At 45.5% G+C, this 19,497-nt stretch overlaps 1 protein-coding gene across 3 annotated transcripts in view; it reads left to right on the plus strand.

Annotated features, from left to right (window-relative positions):
• Positions 1-2,419: 2,419 nt before the first annotated feature.
• The window catches only part of adat1 (adenosine deaminase tRNA specific 1), a 48,156-nt gene continuing 31,078 nt past the window's right edge, over positions 2,420-19,497 (plus strand). For all 3 annotated transcript variants that reach the window (XM_055648975.1, XM_055648976.1, XM_055648977.1), the window contains exons 1-3: positions 2,420-2,547; positions 9,417-9,596; positions 12,037-12,105. In XM_055648975.1, the coding sequence (XP_055504950.1) occupies positions 2,457-2,547; positions 9,417-9,596; positions 12,037-12,105 (340 nt within the window). In that variant the 5' untranslated portion in view covers positions 2,420-2,456. The remainder of the gene's footprint in view (positions 2,548-9,416; positions 9,597-12,036; positions 12,106-19,497) is intronic.

The following is a 19,497-nucleotide window of genomic DNA, read 5'->3' on the forward strand; positions in this document are numbered from 1 at the left end:
GACTAATTCTTCTGGAATGTTTTGAAGATGTAACTAGGAAAATGGACAAGGGAGAGCCGCTGGATGTAGTATTACTGGACTTTCAGAAAGCATTTGATAAGGTCCCACATAGGAGATTAGTGGGCAAAATTAGGGAACATGGTATTGGGGGTAGAGTGCTGACATGGATAGGGAAGTGGTTCGAGTTGGCAGACAGGAAACAAAGAGTAGGGATTAACAGGTCCCTTTCAGAATGGCAGGCAGTGACTGGTGGGATACCGCAAGGCTCGGTGCTGGGACCGCAGCTATTTACAATGTACATCAATGATTTAGATGAAGGGATTCAAAGTAACATTAGCAAATTTGCAGGTGACACAAAGCTGGGTGGCAGTGTGAACTGTGAAGATGCTATGAGAATGCAGGGTGACTTGGACAAGTTAGGGGAGTGGGCAGATGCATGGCAGATGAAGTTTAATACGGATAAATGTGAGATTATCCACTTTGGTAGCAAAAACAGGAAGGCAGATTACTATCTAAATGGCGTCAAGTTGGGAAAAGGGGAAGTACAACGGGATCTGGGGGTCCTTGTACATCAGTCTATGAAAGTAAGCATGCAGGTACAACAGGCAGTGAAGAAAGCGAATGACATGTTGGCCTTTATAAAACGAGGAATCGAATATTGGAGCAAAGAGGTCTTTCTGCAGTTGTACAAAGCCCTAGTGAGACCACACCTGGAGTATTGTGTGCATTTTGGTCCCCTAATTTGAGGAAGGACATTCTTGCTATTGAGGGAGTGCAGCATAGGTTTACAAGGTTAATTCCCGGGATGGCGGGACTGTCATATGCTGAGAGAATGGAGAAGCTGGGCTTGTGCACTCTGGAGTTTAGAAGGATGCGAGGATATTTCATTGAAACATATAAGATTGTTAAGGGCTTGGACACGTTAGAGGCAGGAAACATGTTCCCGATATTGGGGGAAGTCCAGAACCAGGGGCCACAATTTAAGAATAAGGAGTAAGCCATTTATAACGGAGACAAGGAAACACTTTTTCTCACAGAGAGTGGGTGAGTCTGTGGAATTCTCTGCCTCAGAGGGCGGTGGAGGCAGGTTCTCTGGATGCTTTCAAGAGAGAGCTAGATAGGGCTCTTAAAAATAGCGGAGTCAGGGGATATGGGGAGAAGGCAGGAACGGGGTACTGATTGGGGATGATCAGCCATGATCACATTGAATGGCTGTGGTGGCTTGAAGGGCCAAATGGCCTATTCCTGCACCTATTGTCTATTGATCTCCATTCCCTTTGTCCTGTTTTCACACCTTACACTTCCTTATCTATGTATCTCTCTCCCCTGACATCAGTCTAAAGAATGGTCTAAACCTGAAATGTCACCAGAGATGCTGCCTGTCCTGCTGAGTTACTCCAGCATTTTGTGTCTATATTCTATTCTAAGTTCTGTTGTGAGAAGAGATTACTTGGTGTGGAGTGAGGTAAAAATTCAAGGATGTGTTCAAAGCCTCCTTTAGAAATGCAACTTTATCACCCTCTCATGCGATCCCCTGTGGTCAAAACCAATCACAGACGAGTATTTGGGATTACATTGAGCATTTAGGGACACACATGCCCTATGTAAGCGACCATCTGACTAACTACCTACCAGCCATCTTCTGCCCTGTGTGTGAAAGGGTATGCAGTTCCCATGTTGGGTGTTGGCCCCATTAATCACCGCAGAACACACGAAACTCAAGTGGAATAACAAAACATTCTCGATTCGAAGTATCTGATTATAAGAAGTATCCTATTGACAAACAGTCTTCCAAAGCCATCCAGTGGGTTCCTTGTAGTTTAACGGGCTACAACTGAATCAGGAGCCAAAGAGAGATGTGCCCAAAATCTATAATGGCAGAAACACTCAGCAGGTCGCAGGCAATGTCTGTGGTGAACAGAAAGAGTCCATGTGCCAAGTGGATCACCTATCTATCATTGCAACCCTGATCAAAACTTCCAACGAGCAATCGCCTCCTGGAAAACTTCGCTCTCCACCTGTGATGTTATTTCCAACCCAGAGTCTGCAGATGCTGGTATTTGGAGCAACGCACGGACTGCTGGGGGTACTCGGGGGGGGGTCGAGCAGCATCTGTGGAGGGAAATGAACAGGTCGAAACCCTGCACCGCCCTACACAACGTTTATTAATCCAAGTGACTTTTTTTGCAACCGCGTCAATCGCACTTGATCGATTCGGCAGCCCCGCTGTGTTTGGATCCAGTTTTCTTTCTGGAATCATTGAGCAGTTTGTGAATCATTCAGGTCATCGGCGGCTCTCCGGTGTCACCGACGACCAGCGCAGCGTCTGGAAACGTCCAGAACATGCCCACGTGACGAGGACGGCAGCGGGATGTCGCTCACTCAGCGGGCAGGGCGAGTGCCCATGCGCAGTGCCCATGCGCAGTGCCCCAATTCTGGTCCTCCAGAGAGTGCCCATGCGCAGTGCCCCAATTCTGGTCCTCCGGCGAGTGCACATGCGCAGTGCCGCGAATCTGGTCCTCGGGCGAGGAGGCAGCAATAGTGAAGGTAAAGTGTGCGTTCCTGTGCAGGCTTTATTCTGACACGGTTATGAATGAATCCATGTGTTTCTGTCAACATAAACAGTAAACTGAGATGATCTAAGTCCGAACCCATGCTTTCCAAAGATTAAATAATCACAAAAGCAAAAGCGCACATTTGGAGTAGAGTGTATGTACTGGTCAAAGATCTTTGGCACTGGTCGCTCTGTTATAGGCCAGCTGAATCTCCCAGTTGCTAATCATTTTAACTCCCTTTCCAATCCAACCTTCCCTCCGCAATTCCCCGGTTAATTCATCCCTTTCCTACCCAAACCACCCCCTCCCCAGGTACCTTCCCCTGCAACCGCAGAAGATGCAACACCTGTCCCTATACTCTCCTCCCTCGACTCTTGTCCAGGGACCACGACAGTACTTTCAGGTTAGGCAGAGGTTCACTAGCACCTCCTCCAACTTCATCTACTGTTTTTCAAGATGTGGACTCTTGTACATCGGCGAGACATAATGTAGACTGGGCGATTGTTTCGCGGAACACCTTCGCTCAGCCCACCTGAACCAAGTAGAGCTAATAGGATGATGTTTCAATCCCTGTAGTAAGTCGGCACTCTTGATATTGGCCATGGGATTGGAGTGATGAAAGGTAGGGTAGGTTCGTCATCGGGGGGTCATGTTGGCACCCTCCTTCTTTGATGTTTCATTGATAGGCCCACAACGTCTCCAGAGGGCTCAACGGTGATACCTGGCATCCCAATTGGCTTTTAATCCAAAGCCAATTGCTTATTTTTTCTGCTGAAATTGACAATGACTTGATTGCTTGTTGGAGGGAGTGACCCCTCGTCCCCATTTTCCTCAATAGACGTAGATGTAGCAACGAATCCCCTGCATCCCACTTCTACAGGGAAAACCTTGGTCTTCCAGCCATTCTGGGCAGCTTCAGTTGCCAGTTCAGAGTACTTGATCTTTTTCCTCTCATAAGCTTCTTCAACATCATCTTCCCATGGAACTGTCAATTCCACAACGTATGCCAACTTGCCAGTTGTGGACCACAGGACCATGACTGGCTGTAGTGTTGTAGCCACAATGTCTGGGGGAAACACAAGCCTTTTTCCAAGTCCACGTTCATTTTCCAATCCTAATCAGGCTGCAGCACTGCATTTCGTTGTCTCTGTACTGTACACTGCACAATGACAATAAAGTTGAATCTGAATGTGGAATTTTAACAGTGATGTGACATTGATTTCTTCACATTGATATGTGTTACCTATAAAAAGATAATGCAGGCAATTGCCTGGTTTTATACCATACCGTTTGCACTGACCATATGTGCATGAAATGGGGGATTGTGCCTGGCTGGTAATGTCAGTGTTATTTTGTTAGGTTTGCCAAATGTCTTCTTGAATAAACCACTTGTGTAGAAAATAATATGCCTTCTGTTTTGATTGACCTGACGTAAACCTGCACAATAGTTCAGGCTAACTACTGTATAAATATCTGCATTAAAATATTCCGATTTGGAGAACTGCAATAAGAAGAAATTATGTCTGCTAGCCATTCCTTCTTCCATATCTGTGGCAATCAGTTCATACAATTATAAAAGGCAAAATTATGCTTGAAATTGCAAATAACAACACAAAATGCAGGAAACACAAGTTGGCTGAGCAGCATCTGTGTGAAGAGAAACTAAACGTTTATTGTCAGTGGCTTTTATGAAATGAGAACAAATAGAGATCTGTAACACATTTTGTTGTGCAGAGAAAGAAGAAAGGAGAAAAGTGGAAAATCTAGTGGGGTGGAAGGCAGGGGAACTGAAACAACAAATATGTGAGATAAAAGGAGTTGTACAAGGGAATAACTAGTCAGTCTGGTGAAGGTATGAATGGGAGAAGCAGAACAGTCCTCTGAAAATACTGGGCAGTAATCAGCTTACCAGAATCAGCTGTGAGGTCATCAATAAATGTTTTTATTTCAGATTTCCAGCAATGTGATCACAGACTGATCTTTTTTGCTGCTTTACCTGCCCAAGTCTACCACGTTTCACTTGCACATTCATCATTTTGGTTATGTAATTACTTTTACCTTTCACTTTTCACAGGCCACCTTTTATTGCTCTGTCCCCTTCCCCTATGGCATTTCAAATCCTGTTTTAATCCCTAACTTTTCCTATTTGCTGATGAAAGGTCATCGTCAAAATGCATTATATCTATTTCTTGCTCCCCCGATGTTGCTCGTTCATGAGCATTTTCAAAGTTTTATTTCTTTTTTCATTTAACCTGGCCTTACATTTGATGAGCTTTATGAAACAACTACACCATCATGGACATGTTACTCTGGGAATAGATTATGCAAGTCGAGTGGAGTTTGTTGTAATATGTACAACTACGGTGAGATACGGACACAATGGAAAAATCACTGGCATGTGGGCACAGACAAATACACAAAAACAATTTATACATAAATTAAATGTAAAGTGGATGAATAGGAACAATAGTGTAAAAGAAAACGACATTAGTCCAAATTTTTAAATAAATAAAAAACAGGTCCATGATACTGCCAGACGTGGACGATGGCTTTCCATTGTGGAGGTAGGATTAGGGTTTTGCAGGTTGGTCGCAGTGAGGAGAGGGCATGGCCTAGATGGGGATTCTTGATAATAGATGTTGCCTTCTTGAGGCAGCACCTCTTTCAATGAAGGGGAGGCCGGTACCCATGATGGACTGGGCTGAGTCCACCATTCTTTAGCCTCTTGCATTCCTATGCATTGGAATTGCCATACCAAGCCATGATGCAATCAGTCAGGACATCTACAATACATCTGTAGAACATTTCAAATCGTAATGCTTGATGTAGCCCTCATTTGCATTTCTTCCATTTCCTGCGCTATGTTGGCAATGGCCATCTTTTATGTCATTTAAGCTCCCCTTTGAAGAGTCAAGTGTTTTAACATCATATGTCCCAGATACAGCAATTAAATTCTTACTTGCTGCAGCACAACAGAATGTCAACATAGTATGACCTCACAGCTGATAATATGACAAACGAGAGAGAAAAAAAAGTTCAGTGTGTGTATATATATACACATACATATTTTTATATATATATACACATGCACATTCTTACACAGATTTGTCTGAATGCAGCCTTCTCTGCTGTCAGGGTGATGCCAAAAGCAAACTAGAGGAACAGCACCTCATATTCTGCCTGGTGAATTTTCCAATTTCAAGTAACCCTCATTGCTTGTGCTCCTTTCTCTCTCTCCTTCTGATACAACCCAACCGAGCCTCACATTACACAGTTTCCCCTTCCCCATGTGGTTGCATCTGCCTGTCACCTACACACTGTACCTATTGTGTCTCCTATCCCAATCCCCACTGGTTCCATCTGCACATTGGCCAATGTAAAGATATGGAGGTATGGTAAGCTGGTTGTCAGTGTGTATGTGTGAATTGATAGCTTTCAGGTGACTTTGCTAGGGCCATGAATTATGCCAACCATGACACTCTTTCTGACTCTGCTCTGAGCCCAGAGGGAGTTTGGAGCCAGACCACAACTTGTAAATATGCTGAGTAATCTGGGCACAGGTTAATTCTTGCAAGTTGAAAGGCTCCAAGGAAAATAGGTGAGTTTCAGGTAACAAAAAGTTTGTTATTTGTTAATTGAATGAAGCATATTTAATTGTTTGAGGATTTTCCTGCTTTTTTTTAACAGTTTGCATGTTTCAAGATACACCAAAGTATGTAGTTTTTAAATGTTTTTTGAGTATTTGTGAACATGTATTCACAAGCATGGAAAGTCTTCTGATAGCTTTGACAGCTGTTGAGCACATGGCTGTGGGCTGCCACAGCGTTGTTAGGGATGTGGCGTGGTTTCATGGTGGGAATGCTGTTCAAAGCTCAAAGGAGGAGCTGACTTTAGAGAACAAGCTGCCATTGTTAAATGTGATATTGTCAGAATGGCACAGCTCTCACCAACTAAAATAATCATCTTGCTAGGTCCAGACTGTAACTTATGAAACACATCTGTAGATGAACATTATGAGAGACTGAGAATAGACTTTTGGGGAAACCAATGGAAATAATGCAAGAGTAAGATGAGAAATTATTGTTATGTGGCTGATGTGTCTATGGTTGGATGGATTAGAATGAAATCATTGTGGCGATTAGCTGGAGAACTGTTGGAGGAGGATAGAGTTGTTAACTCTTGCAAAGATCGTTGACAGATTAAAAAGAATGAGGAGGGATAAATTATCTATTGTATGAACAGCATCGAAAAGAGATTTCATTTTCATGGCAGGACAATCCTGTCTGTGGCGATTCAACCATTCAGCAAGGATTTATGAAGTGCAGCGCATTCATTACGCTTGAAGTGAAAAAGGATATCGGAGGTAACGGTGGTAAAAACCATCAGGAGGCGTGCCAATCAGAAACCTTGGCTAACTGGGGAAGTGTGTTCCCTACTGAGAATCCGGAATGCGGCATTCAAATCTGGGGACAACGAAGCATACAAACTGGCAAGGGGCAACCTATCCCGGGGGATCAGGGAAGCGAAGAGGCTGTACGGACAAAAACTGAATAGCCACTTCGCAAATGACAAAGACACACGCCGCTTGTGGCAGGGATTTCAGACCATCACTGACTACAAGCCCCCCCCGATGCGGATATGCCAAAGCAACCCCTCCCTACCAGATGAACTGAACGAGTTCTACGCACGGTTTGAGGTTAAAAACAGCACCCAGACACGTGCACCACTGCCATCTCCCAGTGACCAGTCGCTCAGGCTGTCCGCAGCCAGAGTTAAAAAGGCCTTCGCCAGCGTCAATCCACGCAAAGCTGCAGGGCCGGACAACATTCCTGGATGCGTTCTAAGAGACTGTGCCGAGCAACTGAAGGATGTCTTCACAGACATTTTTAACATCTCACTCAGCCAGGCAGTAGTGCCGAATTGTCTTAAGAGTGCCATCATCGTCCCTGTACCGAAGAAACCAAACCCAGCCTGCCATAACGACTTTCGACCAGTGGCCCTTACACCCATTGTAATGAAGTGCTTTGAGCGACTAGTTATGCAGCACATCAAAAACAGTCTACCTGCCGACCTAGACCCACTGCAGTTCGCCTACAGAGCCAACCGATCCACAGAGGACGCAGTCTCAACAACACTGAACCTCGTGTTGTCACATCTCGATCGGAAAAACACCTATGCCAGGATCCTCTTCATAGACTTCAGCTCCGCTTTCAACACAATCATCCCGCAGCAGCTGGTGGAGAAGTTGGAGCTGTTGGGGGTTGATGCTGGCACATGTAGCTGGGTCCTGAACTTCCTGTCGCAGCGGCAGCAGACAGTCAGGGTGGGCAGTAGGACATCAAAAACCATAGCCGTGAGCACTGGCTCACCCCAAGGCTGTGTCCTAAGCCCCCTTCTGTTTAGTCTGCTGACACACGACTGTACTGCCAGACTCAATAACAACTTCATCAGCAAGTTCGCTGATGACACAACAGTAGTGGGTCTCATCAGTGACAACGATGAATCGGCGTACAGGATGGAGGTGGAGCTGCTCACAGGTTGGTGCAAATCCCACAACCTCATTCTTAACGTGGGAAAAACTAAGGAGATGGTGGTTGACTTCAGGAGGGCGGGGGAAACATCACCATGCATCTCTGCACATCGACGGAGCTGATGTGGAAAGGGTCAGCAGCATGAAGTTCTTGGGACTACACCTGTCTGATGACCTGACGTCCACGGCCAACACCACAGCTCTGGTCAAGAGAGCCCAGCAGCGACTTCACCCCCTCCGAAGACTACGGAAAGCAGGCCTCCCCACCACACATCTACGGACTTTTTACAGGGGGACTGTCGAGAGCACACTGACATACGGCATCACTTCCTGGTTCGGGAGCTGCAAGGCGTACGAACGGCACCAACTGGACAGGATAGTGAGGACCGCAAGCAGGATTATTGGTGCTCCACTACCCTTCCTGCTGGACATATACAAGAAGAGATGCATCAACAGAGCCATCTCCATCATCAAAGACCCTTACCACCCATCACATGACTTTTTCACCATCCTCCCATCTGGGAAGAGGTACAGGAGCATCAGCTGCAAAACCAGCAGGATGCTCCTCAGCTTCTTCCCACAGGCTATAAGACTGTTAAATGAACTTTCCCCCCTGCCAAGTATCGCGCACAAACCCCCCACACTGCAGCAGAGCCACTGTTGTGCCGCTGCCGGTCGGAACGGCTGTTGAATGTTATTGAATGTGATTAGAGGGTTAAATTGTTCATGACTGTATTTTAATTTTAATTGCTATTTATTTTGTAACGAAAACTGAACGGACACTGGTTGAGAAACGTTTTTTTTTTTTTTGTTTCCTCTGAGTATGCGAATACTCAGGAAATGACAATAAAGATTTACAATTACAATTACAATTACGAGTTGGGGCAGTAGTTCATAAGGATGGAGGGATGAGGAGATTTGCTTGAAGTGAAGTGGGATGAGATGGATTTAAAAGAAGGGAGCTCTGTTCCTGAGGAAAAGGAAACAGTGATAACGGAGAAGAGGACAGCTGGGAAATTAGTTTGCTCATGGATGCATTGAGGGAGGAGTAAGAGTACCTTTTGACATGATGAACAGTACAAAGCTGGGGCAATATGGGGAATGATGACAGGATTGAAAGGGACATGGATGGAGAAAGATACGTAGAGATACGACTGAGGTGACATAATGAAGAAATGTGAGGTGAGGGCACCAAGGGAAGTGAGACATGCAAAATGCAGAGCTTGAAGATGGAAAACAGCCTGGTGATAACATTTACTTCACCCTAACTCTTTAGAGTGCGTTATTTTTGTATCCGTTTGTCACAGTGATTTTCATCTTGTTCCTCGTAGGATTTTCAGCAATGTGGACAGCAGATGAAATTGCCAGTATGTGCTACGCACATTATTCTACCAAGCTGCCAAAGAAAGGTCTGCCAAATCCTGGACAAGAATGGACTCTGCTTGCAGCTGTCGTAAAAGTTGAGGAGCAACCAAACAGGCAATCAGTTTTAAACAGTGAGAGCAATGATGGTGAGAAAGCAGAAGATTTCTGGAACCTGACATAATTAATCTTTCACTGATGTGCATTTTAAACAGTGAGAACTTTGACATCCAAAAGATGTAAATAGGCCGATTTGTTTTGCAATTACAACGAGAAATTGCTGCTTTTACTTATTTCCGACTGTTCATATCTATCATTTTCAGAGGTATACAACAGATAGTCTACGGGCCACAGCTGACCTTGGAGGCTTTGCTTTCTGGCCTATCCCACAGCTTGTGATACTGGGTTGGGTAAATAACAAGTCCTTCTGATTGTAGCCAAAAATGCTGGAGAACCTCAGCGGGTGAGGCAGCATCTATGGAGCGAAGGAAATAGGCGATGTTTCGGGTTGAGACCCTTCTTCTGACTGATGTGGGGGTGGGAAGAAGAAAGGAAGAGGCGGAGACAGTGGGCTGTGGGAGAGCTCGGAAGGGAGGGGAAAGGGAGAAAGCAGGGACTCCCTGAAATTTGAGAAGTCAATGTTCGTACCGCTGGGGTGTAAACTACCAAGCTGCTCCTCCAATTTACGGTGGGACTCACTCTGGCCATGGAGGAGGCCCAAGACAGAAAGGTCAGATTCGGAATGGGAGGGGGAGTTGAAGTGCTGAGCCACCAGGAGATCAGTTTGGTTACTGCGAATTGAGCGGAGGTGTTGGGCAAAGCGATCGCCAAGCTTATGCTTGGTCTCACTGATGTAGAGCAGTTGACACCTAGAGCAGCGGATGCAATAGATGAGGTTGGACTTTATCCTTGGGTGGAGTCAAGGGGGGAGGTAAAGCAACATGTGGAGCATTTCTTGCAGTTCCAAGGGAAAGTACTAGGTGATGAGGTGGTTTGTGTCGGAAGGGACAAATTGACCAGGGAGTTACGGAGGGCGCGGTCTCTGCGGAAAGCCGAAAGGGGAGGAGATGGGAAGATGTGGCCAGTGGTGGGATCCCGTTGGAGGTGGCGGAGATGTCAGAGGATTATCTGTTGTATGTGATGGCTGGTAGGGTGGAAGGTGAGGACAAGGGGGACCCTGCCCTTGTTACGAGTGGGGGGCTGGGAAGTGAGAGCAGAGTTACGGGGTATAGAAGAGACCTTGGTGAGAGTCTCATATAGTAGAAGAGGGGGACCCCCGTTCCCCAAAGAATGAGGACATCTCCGATGCCTTCTGATTGGTGCTTTTTCTTTCCATGTGGATGTTAGATAGTCTTGAACGTTTCAAGCTATCTGTAATTTTTTAATTACATTTGTAAAACGCACCTTGTAAGTAGCTAAACTTGCCAGCATCAAGTCATTTGCCACATTGTCAAAGCTGTATGGAAACAGGAAGATTATTCCAGAATGTTAAGTTTGCATCTTTAGTGGCATCTTTTGTTAATAGTATATTCAAATACTCACCTGAAATTGGCAACCCATGAATGCCACTTCCTCCGCGACTCCCTGGTTAACACATCACTTCCCACCCAAACCATCCCCTCCCCAGGTACTTTCCCCTGCAACCGCAGGAGATACAACACCTGTCCCTATACCTCTTCCCTCAACTCCGTCCAAGTACCCCAACAGTCTTTTCAGGTGTGGCAGAGGTTCACTTGTAACTCCTCCAACCTCATCTTCAATATCCGCTGTTCCAGGTGTGGACACCTATACATCGGTGAGACCAAGTGTAGGCTCGGCGAACTTTTTCGCTGAACACCTCTGCTCAGTCCGCCTAGGCTTACGCGATCTTCCGGTTGCAAAACAATTTAACACCCCCTCTGAGGCTGGTTTCTTTCTTCCCATTTGTTATTCTTTCTTATAAGTGAACTGCTGTTGACATCAAGTGAGAGTGTTCAGTACCCCATCTATAGCACAGTGGATCTTAGACTTGTAGGTGAGAATAAATTTTGAGTGAGAACAAATATTTGTCATGGTTGGTGGGGAAAGGAAGTGAGATACTGTGTATTGAACAACTTATCATATTTGAAGTGGGTACACAAAATTACATCGATGGGCATGTTTTTGGCATATTTGGCTTACAAAATTAACCTTTCCATATTTCACCACTTTGGATTGGCATTGGTGATTTTAGTTTATTCATTTACAGCATGTGAACATTGTTGGCAATGCCAAAATATATTGTACCTAATTGCCCCTCATCTGAGCAAGTAGTTAAGAATCAATGACATTGACGGGTCGCACATAATGCAGACTGGGGAAGCAGAGTGCTTTCCTTCCTTGAAGGATATTGAAGGTTTTAATAACAGTCTACTTTCATCGCATGGTTTTGAGTTTTTAAAAAAAGTCCAGATTAATTTAATTGAATTTATCTGTATGGTGTAATTTCATGCCTGCTATATGTGGTACTGAAGTCTGGTTGCTGAACCAATAATGTTCTTTATAATCGCAAGTTAATGTTTCAAGCAAAATAATCTGGGATTTTTTATCAAACTAATCTCTCTCTTGCAGTATACCTGGAAGTTGTTGCTATGGGAACTGGATCAAAATGCGTTGGACAGACAAAAATGAGTAAAAGTGGTATGTATTTAAAAAAAATGAATGATATAATGGTACTTCCTAGTTTAACATTTGTATTGTATTCTATTTGTTGTAAAGTTTTAAATAGTGTGTTTCATTTACCAAACTCTTTATGTAGTACTGAAAATGTTCATACTGTATAGGATTTTGCAAAATGAAATCAGTGATAAACTTTTCATAGCCGAAACCTGCATGGGTACAATAATGGAGAGAATGTGTTTTATTAATTTTAGGTATATTAGGTTTGTTAATCCATTTCTATTTTCACTGAGTTGATTAGTAACCTAGGTTTATAGGATGAAACTAGACTAAGTGGGACCTGTTGGGTCCTATGTTCACACAAGAGGGCGGGTCCCCCAACGCAATATTCCACCTCCACCAATTCCAATATTGGTGGCCAGTGGGGGGTGGGGGCTTTCTGGAGTGCTAGTATGGGTGTTGTGGGCCGAAGGGACTGGTTTCCAGAAGGCTAGTATGGACATTAGGGCCAAATGGATTCTTGGGGTGGCAACTCAGTCACTCGGGTCTGGTGGGCTGGCAGCTCAGTCACTCAGGCTTGGTGGGCTGGCAGAGGGTGTGTGGGGAACGGGGTGTGGGTGGGTGCGTGTGGGCGGGGGGGGGTGTGGGGGGATGGTTGTGTGGGCGGGGGGTGTTGTGGGGGGAGGGATGTGGGCAGGGGGAGGTGTGTGTGGGTGGGGTGTGGGCAGGGGGGGTGTGGGGGTGTGGACAGGGGGCTTGTGGGGGAAGGGGTGTGGGGGAGGGGGGGGGGTGTGGGCGGAGGGGTTTGGGGGGGGAGGGGTATGTGGGCAGGGGGGGAGGGGGGTGAGAGCCCGGAGAAAAGATGGTGCAGAGCCATGGGGGAGAAGGGGGTATCACGGGGAGGGGGGCAGGAGTCAGCGAGGGGGACCAGAGGGGAAGGGGCTGGAGCTAGCGGTGCAATGGGGACTCACAGCGGGCGCTGATCGCTCTCCGCCGGGGTCAGAGTTTCCGCTTTCTGTTTGGCGACATCTCCGACTCTGCGCCGCTTCCGGTCCCTCTGAAAATTGTGTCTGGTTGGAGACCTCCGCCGGCCATCCAGAGCATTCCTCTGCTCCAGTAAAGACGTGAAGGTGCAGGAAGGGGAGTGACAGGAGAAGAGACCAATACGCGCGGCGCTGACTGGCAGGAGAGGAGATCGATCTGCGCAGTGCGGTTTTTAAGATTTTTAAACCTCGCTAACTTTTATAATATACCACTGGTCGGAACAAAACTTGTTGCACTCGCAGCACAGGAGAACGGCAAATGAGCTGGCAAAAAGTCATAGCGTTATCACGTACTGTTTTTGCGCAAATAGAAAAACCGCGCAAACCGGAAGAGCACAAGATCAGAGTTAGTTATGATAGATTGATAGATAGATGGTGATCGCCATTACTATTTTAAAAAACTAATATAGATGAGCATTTCCACACCCCATGAGTAAATTCCGGTGGCGCTGGTGCCAGCAGCCTCCACCTACAGCCCGGTATCTTTTTGTTTTTTTGTTTATTTAGTTATGTAAAAGTGTGTTTTTTTGTGTTTTTTACTGTTTTTATGTGGGGGAAGAGGGCACGGTGCGGGGGATACCGTCCTTCAGCCGCTTCCTGGTGAGGACGCGACTATTATTCGAGTCGCGTCCTCCCCCCCCCCCCCACAGCGGCCTACCTACCTGAATTGGCGCGGCCTTTCCTGCCGGGATCGACAGGAGCTCCAGCAGCGGCGGGACAGCGTTGGAACATCGCGGGGCTGGTGATGCCTTACCGGGGGTCGCCGTTTGGAGCCCGGAGTGCTGGACCTGCTGCACCAACATCATGGAGCTGCGGTTTGCGGAGCTCCCAACGCGGGCGGCGCTGACTAATCAACGCGGGGTCCTGCGACTCTGCCCGGCTCGGCCTGCGGACTCAGGAGCTGCAGACTCCGGGAGCGGGAGGCGGCTGATCAGGAGGTCCGGGCCGCTGAGGAGGAGGATGCTCACCGTCGGGGTTCGGCGTCGGCGTTCCACCAGCCCGGCGTGAGGGCCTGAACATCGGGCCACCCGGGGCGGCGACTGCGGGTGCTTGGAAGGCCCCGTCCACGGATGAACACGGAGGGGAGGCTGGCTGGACTATGGTGCCGTCCTCACCTGGGTGCCATTTATGTTATGTTGTGTCGTGGACTTCTGTATTTGTGCTTTTTTTAAAATTTTAATTCAATTTCAATTTTATTTTTAATATGTTTTATTATTTATTTATTATTTATTTTTATAATTTCTTTGTGATTTTTTTAATGATACTGCCTGTAAGGAAAATTCATTTTGTTGTCTCAAATTGAGACAATGACAATAAATTTGAATACAATACAATACAATACAATACGAAAACAAATTGGTTTGCTCATTTTCGTCGTGTAGTACACGATTAGAAATTGGTTTCTTTCTCTCAGAATATGGGCTGGATAAGTGACTGGAGAAAAGGGTGACATTTTTCCCTTGAAAAGGAAGAAAAAGCAGAAATGTTCTTACATGAGCCATAACTTAGCTTTGTATGTGTTTTATTTTTTCCTGCCTGGATGAAACAAACTTGTCTTTTCTTGAAACCTTCGACATTGGAAATAAGTTCCAATGGTTCCCGCTTCCTTTCAGTTACAATGTAGTCAGAAGAGAATATGATGCTTGCTAATTCTTTGGTAAATTCAATGTGTGAAACTGTAATGTCTTTAATATTCCATCCTGAAATCGTTTTGTCAGCGTATAGATTCCTATCCTTAAGAATAAGCAAACACCATATTCACTTCTGACTTAAGTGTTCTTTTGCAATTGAAGAGAAGTGGGAACAGAATTTTGCCTCTGAGTTTTATAGGTTCCTTTCAAAACTCCCCTTGCACTGATGTCTGTGCCATTAATAATATTTTGATGAAAAATATTTAAAAGTTTGTCTGAGATTTAAAGAATATGTCAATTTATACAAAATTACTGATAATTAACGGTAAGCATATAGTCGCAAGCTTAACATACTGTCCGGATGTGCTGTTGTGACAATTGCATTGCCAATGAGTTCAAGGATTTTATCTATCAAATGTATTACAATTCTACATAGGTGGTTCAGAGTTAGCAGCAGCAGTTTGTACTCTGCAATTGTTATGTAAGGGAAGCAGCTACACAATTGTCGGGTTTGAGATTATTGATGTCGTGCACAGAACATCTGTTTTCATTTAGAAACAAACAAACACTGGTTTACAAAAGAAGTGGATTAACTCAGCGGGTCAGGCAGCATCTCTGGAGAACATGGATAGATAATGTTTTGGGTCGTGATCCTTCTTCAGCATGATTGGAAGGGGATAGGGAAAAGAAAGGTGAAAGAGAAGAGGACAAAGCCTGGCAGTTTGATGCAAGTGAGGAGGGCTTTTGGTTGGACAAAGGCCAGAAATGATAAGGCAAGGATATAAGAGCTGTGCATTGTAAAGCGAGAGGAAAAAAAATGAAGGGGGAAGGAGATGGGAGAAATAGGTACGAGTCAAGGTGGAGCATTACGGAGGGGGCTGGAGATTATATGGGGAAAGAGGGGAGGGTTACATAGTTGCCTAAAATTGGAGAATTCAATGTTCATACCATTGGGTAGTAAGCTATCCAAGCGGAATATGAGGTGTTGTTCCTCTAGTTTGCTTGGGACCACACTCTGGCAATGGTGGAGGCCCAGGACAGAAATGTCAGTGTGGGAATGGGAAGAGGAGTTAAAGTGGTTAGCAAACGCAGATCCAACAGGCCTCGGCGTTAGTGTTTGCTAAAATGGTCGCCAGATCTATATTTCGTCTCAGCGATGAAGAGGAAGCCATACCAGGAATGCCGGATGCAGTAAATGAAGTTAGACAAGGCACATGTGAACCTCTCTCTCACCTAGAAGGATTGCTGAGGTCCCTGACTGGAGATGAGAGGAGGTTTAGGGACAGGTGTTACATCTCCTGTGGTTGCAAGGGAAAGTACCTGGGGACAGGGTGGTGTGGGTGGGAAGGGATGAATGAACCAAGAGGTTGTGGAGGGCGTGGTCCCTCCAGAAGGCAGAAAGGGATGAATATTTTAGCCGTGACCTGTGGTGGGATTACATTGAGATGACAGCAATGTCGGAGGATGATATCATTAGAAACGGGAATAGTGCCGGAGGATTGGCGTACTGCGCATGTTGTTCCATTGTTTAAAAAAGGGGCTAAGAGTAAACCTAGCAATTATAGACCTGTTCGTTTGACGTCAGTGGTGGGCAAATTAATGGAAAGGATACTTAGAGATAATATATATAAGCATCTGGATAAACAGGGTCTGATTAGGAACAGTCAACATGGATTTGTGCCTGGAAGGTCATGTTTGACTAATCTTCTTGAATTTTTTGAAGAGGTTACTCGGGAAATTGATGAGAGTAAAGCAGTGGATGTTGTATATATGGACTTCAGTAAGGCCTTTGACAAGGTTCCTCACGGAAGGTTGATTAAGAAGGTTCAATGGTTGGGGATTAATGGAGGAGTAGCAAGATGGATTCAACAGTGGCTGAATGGGAGGTGCCAGAGAGTAATGGTGGATGGTTGTTTGTCAGGTTGGAGGCCAGTGACTAGTGGGGTGCCACAGGGATCTGTGTTGGGTCCACTGTTGTTTGTCATGTACATCAATGATCTGGATGATGGTGTGGTAAATTGGATTAGTAAGTATGCAGATGATACTAAGATAGGTGGGATTGTGGATAATGAAGTAGATTTTCAAAGTCTACAGAGAGATTTATGCCAGTTGGAAGAGTGGGCTGAAAGATGGCAGATGGAGTTTAATGCTGATAAGAGTGAGGTACTACATCTTGGCAGGACAAATCAAAATTGGACGTACATGGTAAATGGTAGGGAATTGAAGAATGTAGGTGAACAGAGGGATCTGGGAATAACTGTGCACAGTTCCCTGAAAGTGGAATCTCATGTAGATAGGGTGGTAAAGAAAGCTTTTGGTGTGCTGGCCTTTATAAATCAGAGCATTGAGTATAGAAGTTGGGATGTAATGTTAAAATTGCACAAGGCATTGGTGAAGCCAATTTTGGAGTATGGTGTACAATTTTGGTCGCCTAATTATAGGAAGGATGTCAACAAAATAGAGAGAGTACAGAGGAGATTTACTAGAATGTTGCCTGGGTTTCAGCAACTAATTCACAGAGAAAGGTTGAACAAGTTAGGGCTTTATTCTTTGGAGCGCAGAAGGTTAAGGGGGACTTGATAGAGGTCTTTAAAATGATGAGATGGATAGACAGAGTTGACGTGGATAAGCTTTTCCCACTGAGAGTAGGGAAGATTCAAACAAGGGGACATGACTTGAGAATTAAGGGACAGAAGTTTAGGGGTAACATGAGGGGGAACTTCTTTACTCAGAGAGTGGTGGCTGTGTGGAATGAGCTTCCAGTGAAGGTGGTGGAGGCAGGTTCGTTTTTATAATTTAAAAATAAATTGGATAGTTATATGGACGGGAAAGGTATGGAGGGTTATGGTCTGAACGCAGGTGTATGGGACTAGGGGAGAATACATGTTCGGCACGGACTAGAAGGGTCGAGATGGCCTGTTTCCGTGCTGTAATTGTTATATGTTATATGCGGAGTGAGAGCAGGACTATGGAACACAGAGGAGGCGCATCTATAACAGCATGGTTGAAATCTCGTTTGCCACAGCATCTCGGATGTGCTAGAATGGAAAGCCTCAACTTGGAAGTAGATGCGGCAGAGGCAGAGATATTGAATGTAGGGGATAGCGTCTTTGGAGAGGCAGGGTGGGAGGAAGTGTAGTCCAGATAATCGTGAGTCGGTAGATTTGCAGTAGACGTCAGTCGATAGTCTCTCCCCTGTGATGCACAGAGAGGTCAAGAAAGGAGAGGGATGTCAGATATTGTCCAAGTGAATGTGAGGGCAGGGTAAGTTAATGGTAAGTTAGTGATTAAGTTCTGCATGGGTGCACGAGGCAGTCCTGTTGCAGCCGTCGATAGACTTTAGAGATACAGCATGGAAGCAAGCCCTTTGGCCCATTGCGTCCACGTCGACCAGAGATCACCTGTACATTAGCACTATCCTACACTAGCGACAATTTCCAATTTCACTAAAGCCAATTAACCTACAAACCTGTGCATTCTTGGAGTGCAGGAGGAAACCGGAGCAACCAGAACAACCGGAGAAAATCCATGCAGTCAAGGAGCACATACAAACTCGGTACAGACACAGGCGTAGTCAGGATCAAACCCAGGTCTCTGGTGCTGTAAGGCAGTAACTCTACTGCTGTGCTGCAGTGCCACCCAAGGATAGTGGATGGTGCCTCTGTACATTAGCATCAAGGCCTGTTCGACGTAAACAACAAAAGGCAGGCATAGCTGGGACCCATGCGAGTGCCCATGGCTACACCTATAACTTGGAGAAAGTGACAGGAGTCAAAGGAGAAGTTGTTGAGGGTGAGAACAAGTTCTGCCAGGCAGAAGAGTGTGTTGGAGGGAAGTTGATTGGGTCTGTTAAAGGAAGAACAGGAGGGCTTTGACCCCTTGCTGATGGGGGATGGAGGTGTAAAGGGGCCGATTGAGGCAATGTGGGGCAGGAAACTGAAGATTATTGAAGAGTTCAAGGGCGTGTAAGATGCTTTGGATGTTACGTCATGTAACCTCATCTGGTGTTCCCGATGTAGTCTGTACATTGGTGAGACCAAGGTTAGACTCAGCGATCTTTTCGTCGTGCACTTATGTTTGGTCATGGTCTGCTGGATCTGCCAGTTGCTAACGATTTTAACTTCTCTTTCTATTTCCAAACCGATCTTTCCTTCCTTGGCCTTCTCCATTGCCAGAGTGTGTCCACACTCAAACCGACAAAACAACACCTCGTATTCCGCTTGGGTAGCTTACAACCCAATGGTATGAGCACTGAATTATCCAATTTTAGGTACCTACATAAACCTTCCCCTCTCCCTTCTTTCCCCATGTAAACCCCAATTGCTCCAACTGGACTCATACCTACCTCTCCCCTCCCCTTTCCCTTCCACTTACATTCCTTCGTCTAGCTTCACAGTTTGCAGCTCTTCAATTCTTTTGCCTTTTAATCTCTGGCCTTTTGTGTTCAACCATCTGCCTATCAAAAAACTCTCCTCACGTATCAAATTAATACCTGCCAGACTTTCTTCTGCCCTTCCAGCTTTCTTCCCCTCCCTTACAATCAGTCTAAAGTAGGTTCCTGACTCCAAACATCATCCATCCATCCATGTTCTCCAAAGAGACTGGCTGACCCATTGAATTACTCCAACACTTTATGTCTTCATCTGATTTAACCTGCTAAACACGTGAACATCACCAACTAATCATTTGTCTTGTAAAAATTTGACCTTCAAAGCTTAATTATAGCATTTGCAAATGTG

This window comes from Leucoraja erinacea, chromosome 17, assembly GCF_028641065.1.
Source record: "Leucoraja erinacea ecotype New England chromosome 17, Leri_hhj_1, whole genome shotgun sequence".
In the NCBI taxonomy this organism is placed as follows: Eukaryota; Metazoa; Chordata; class Chondrichthyes; order Rajiformes; family Rajidae; genus Leucoraja; species Leucoraja erinaceus.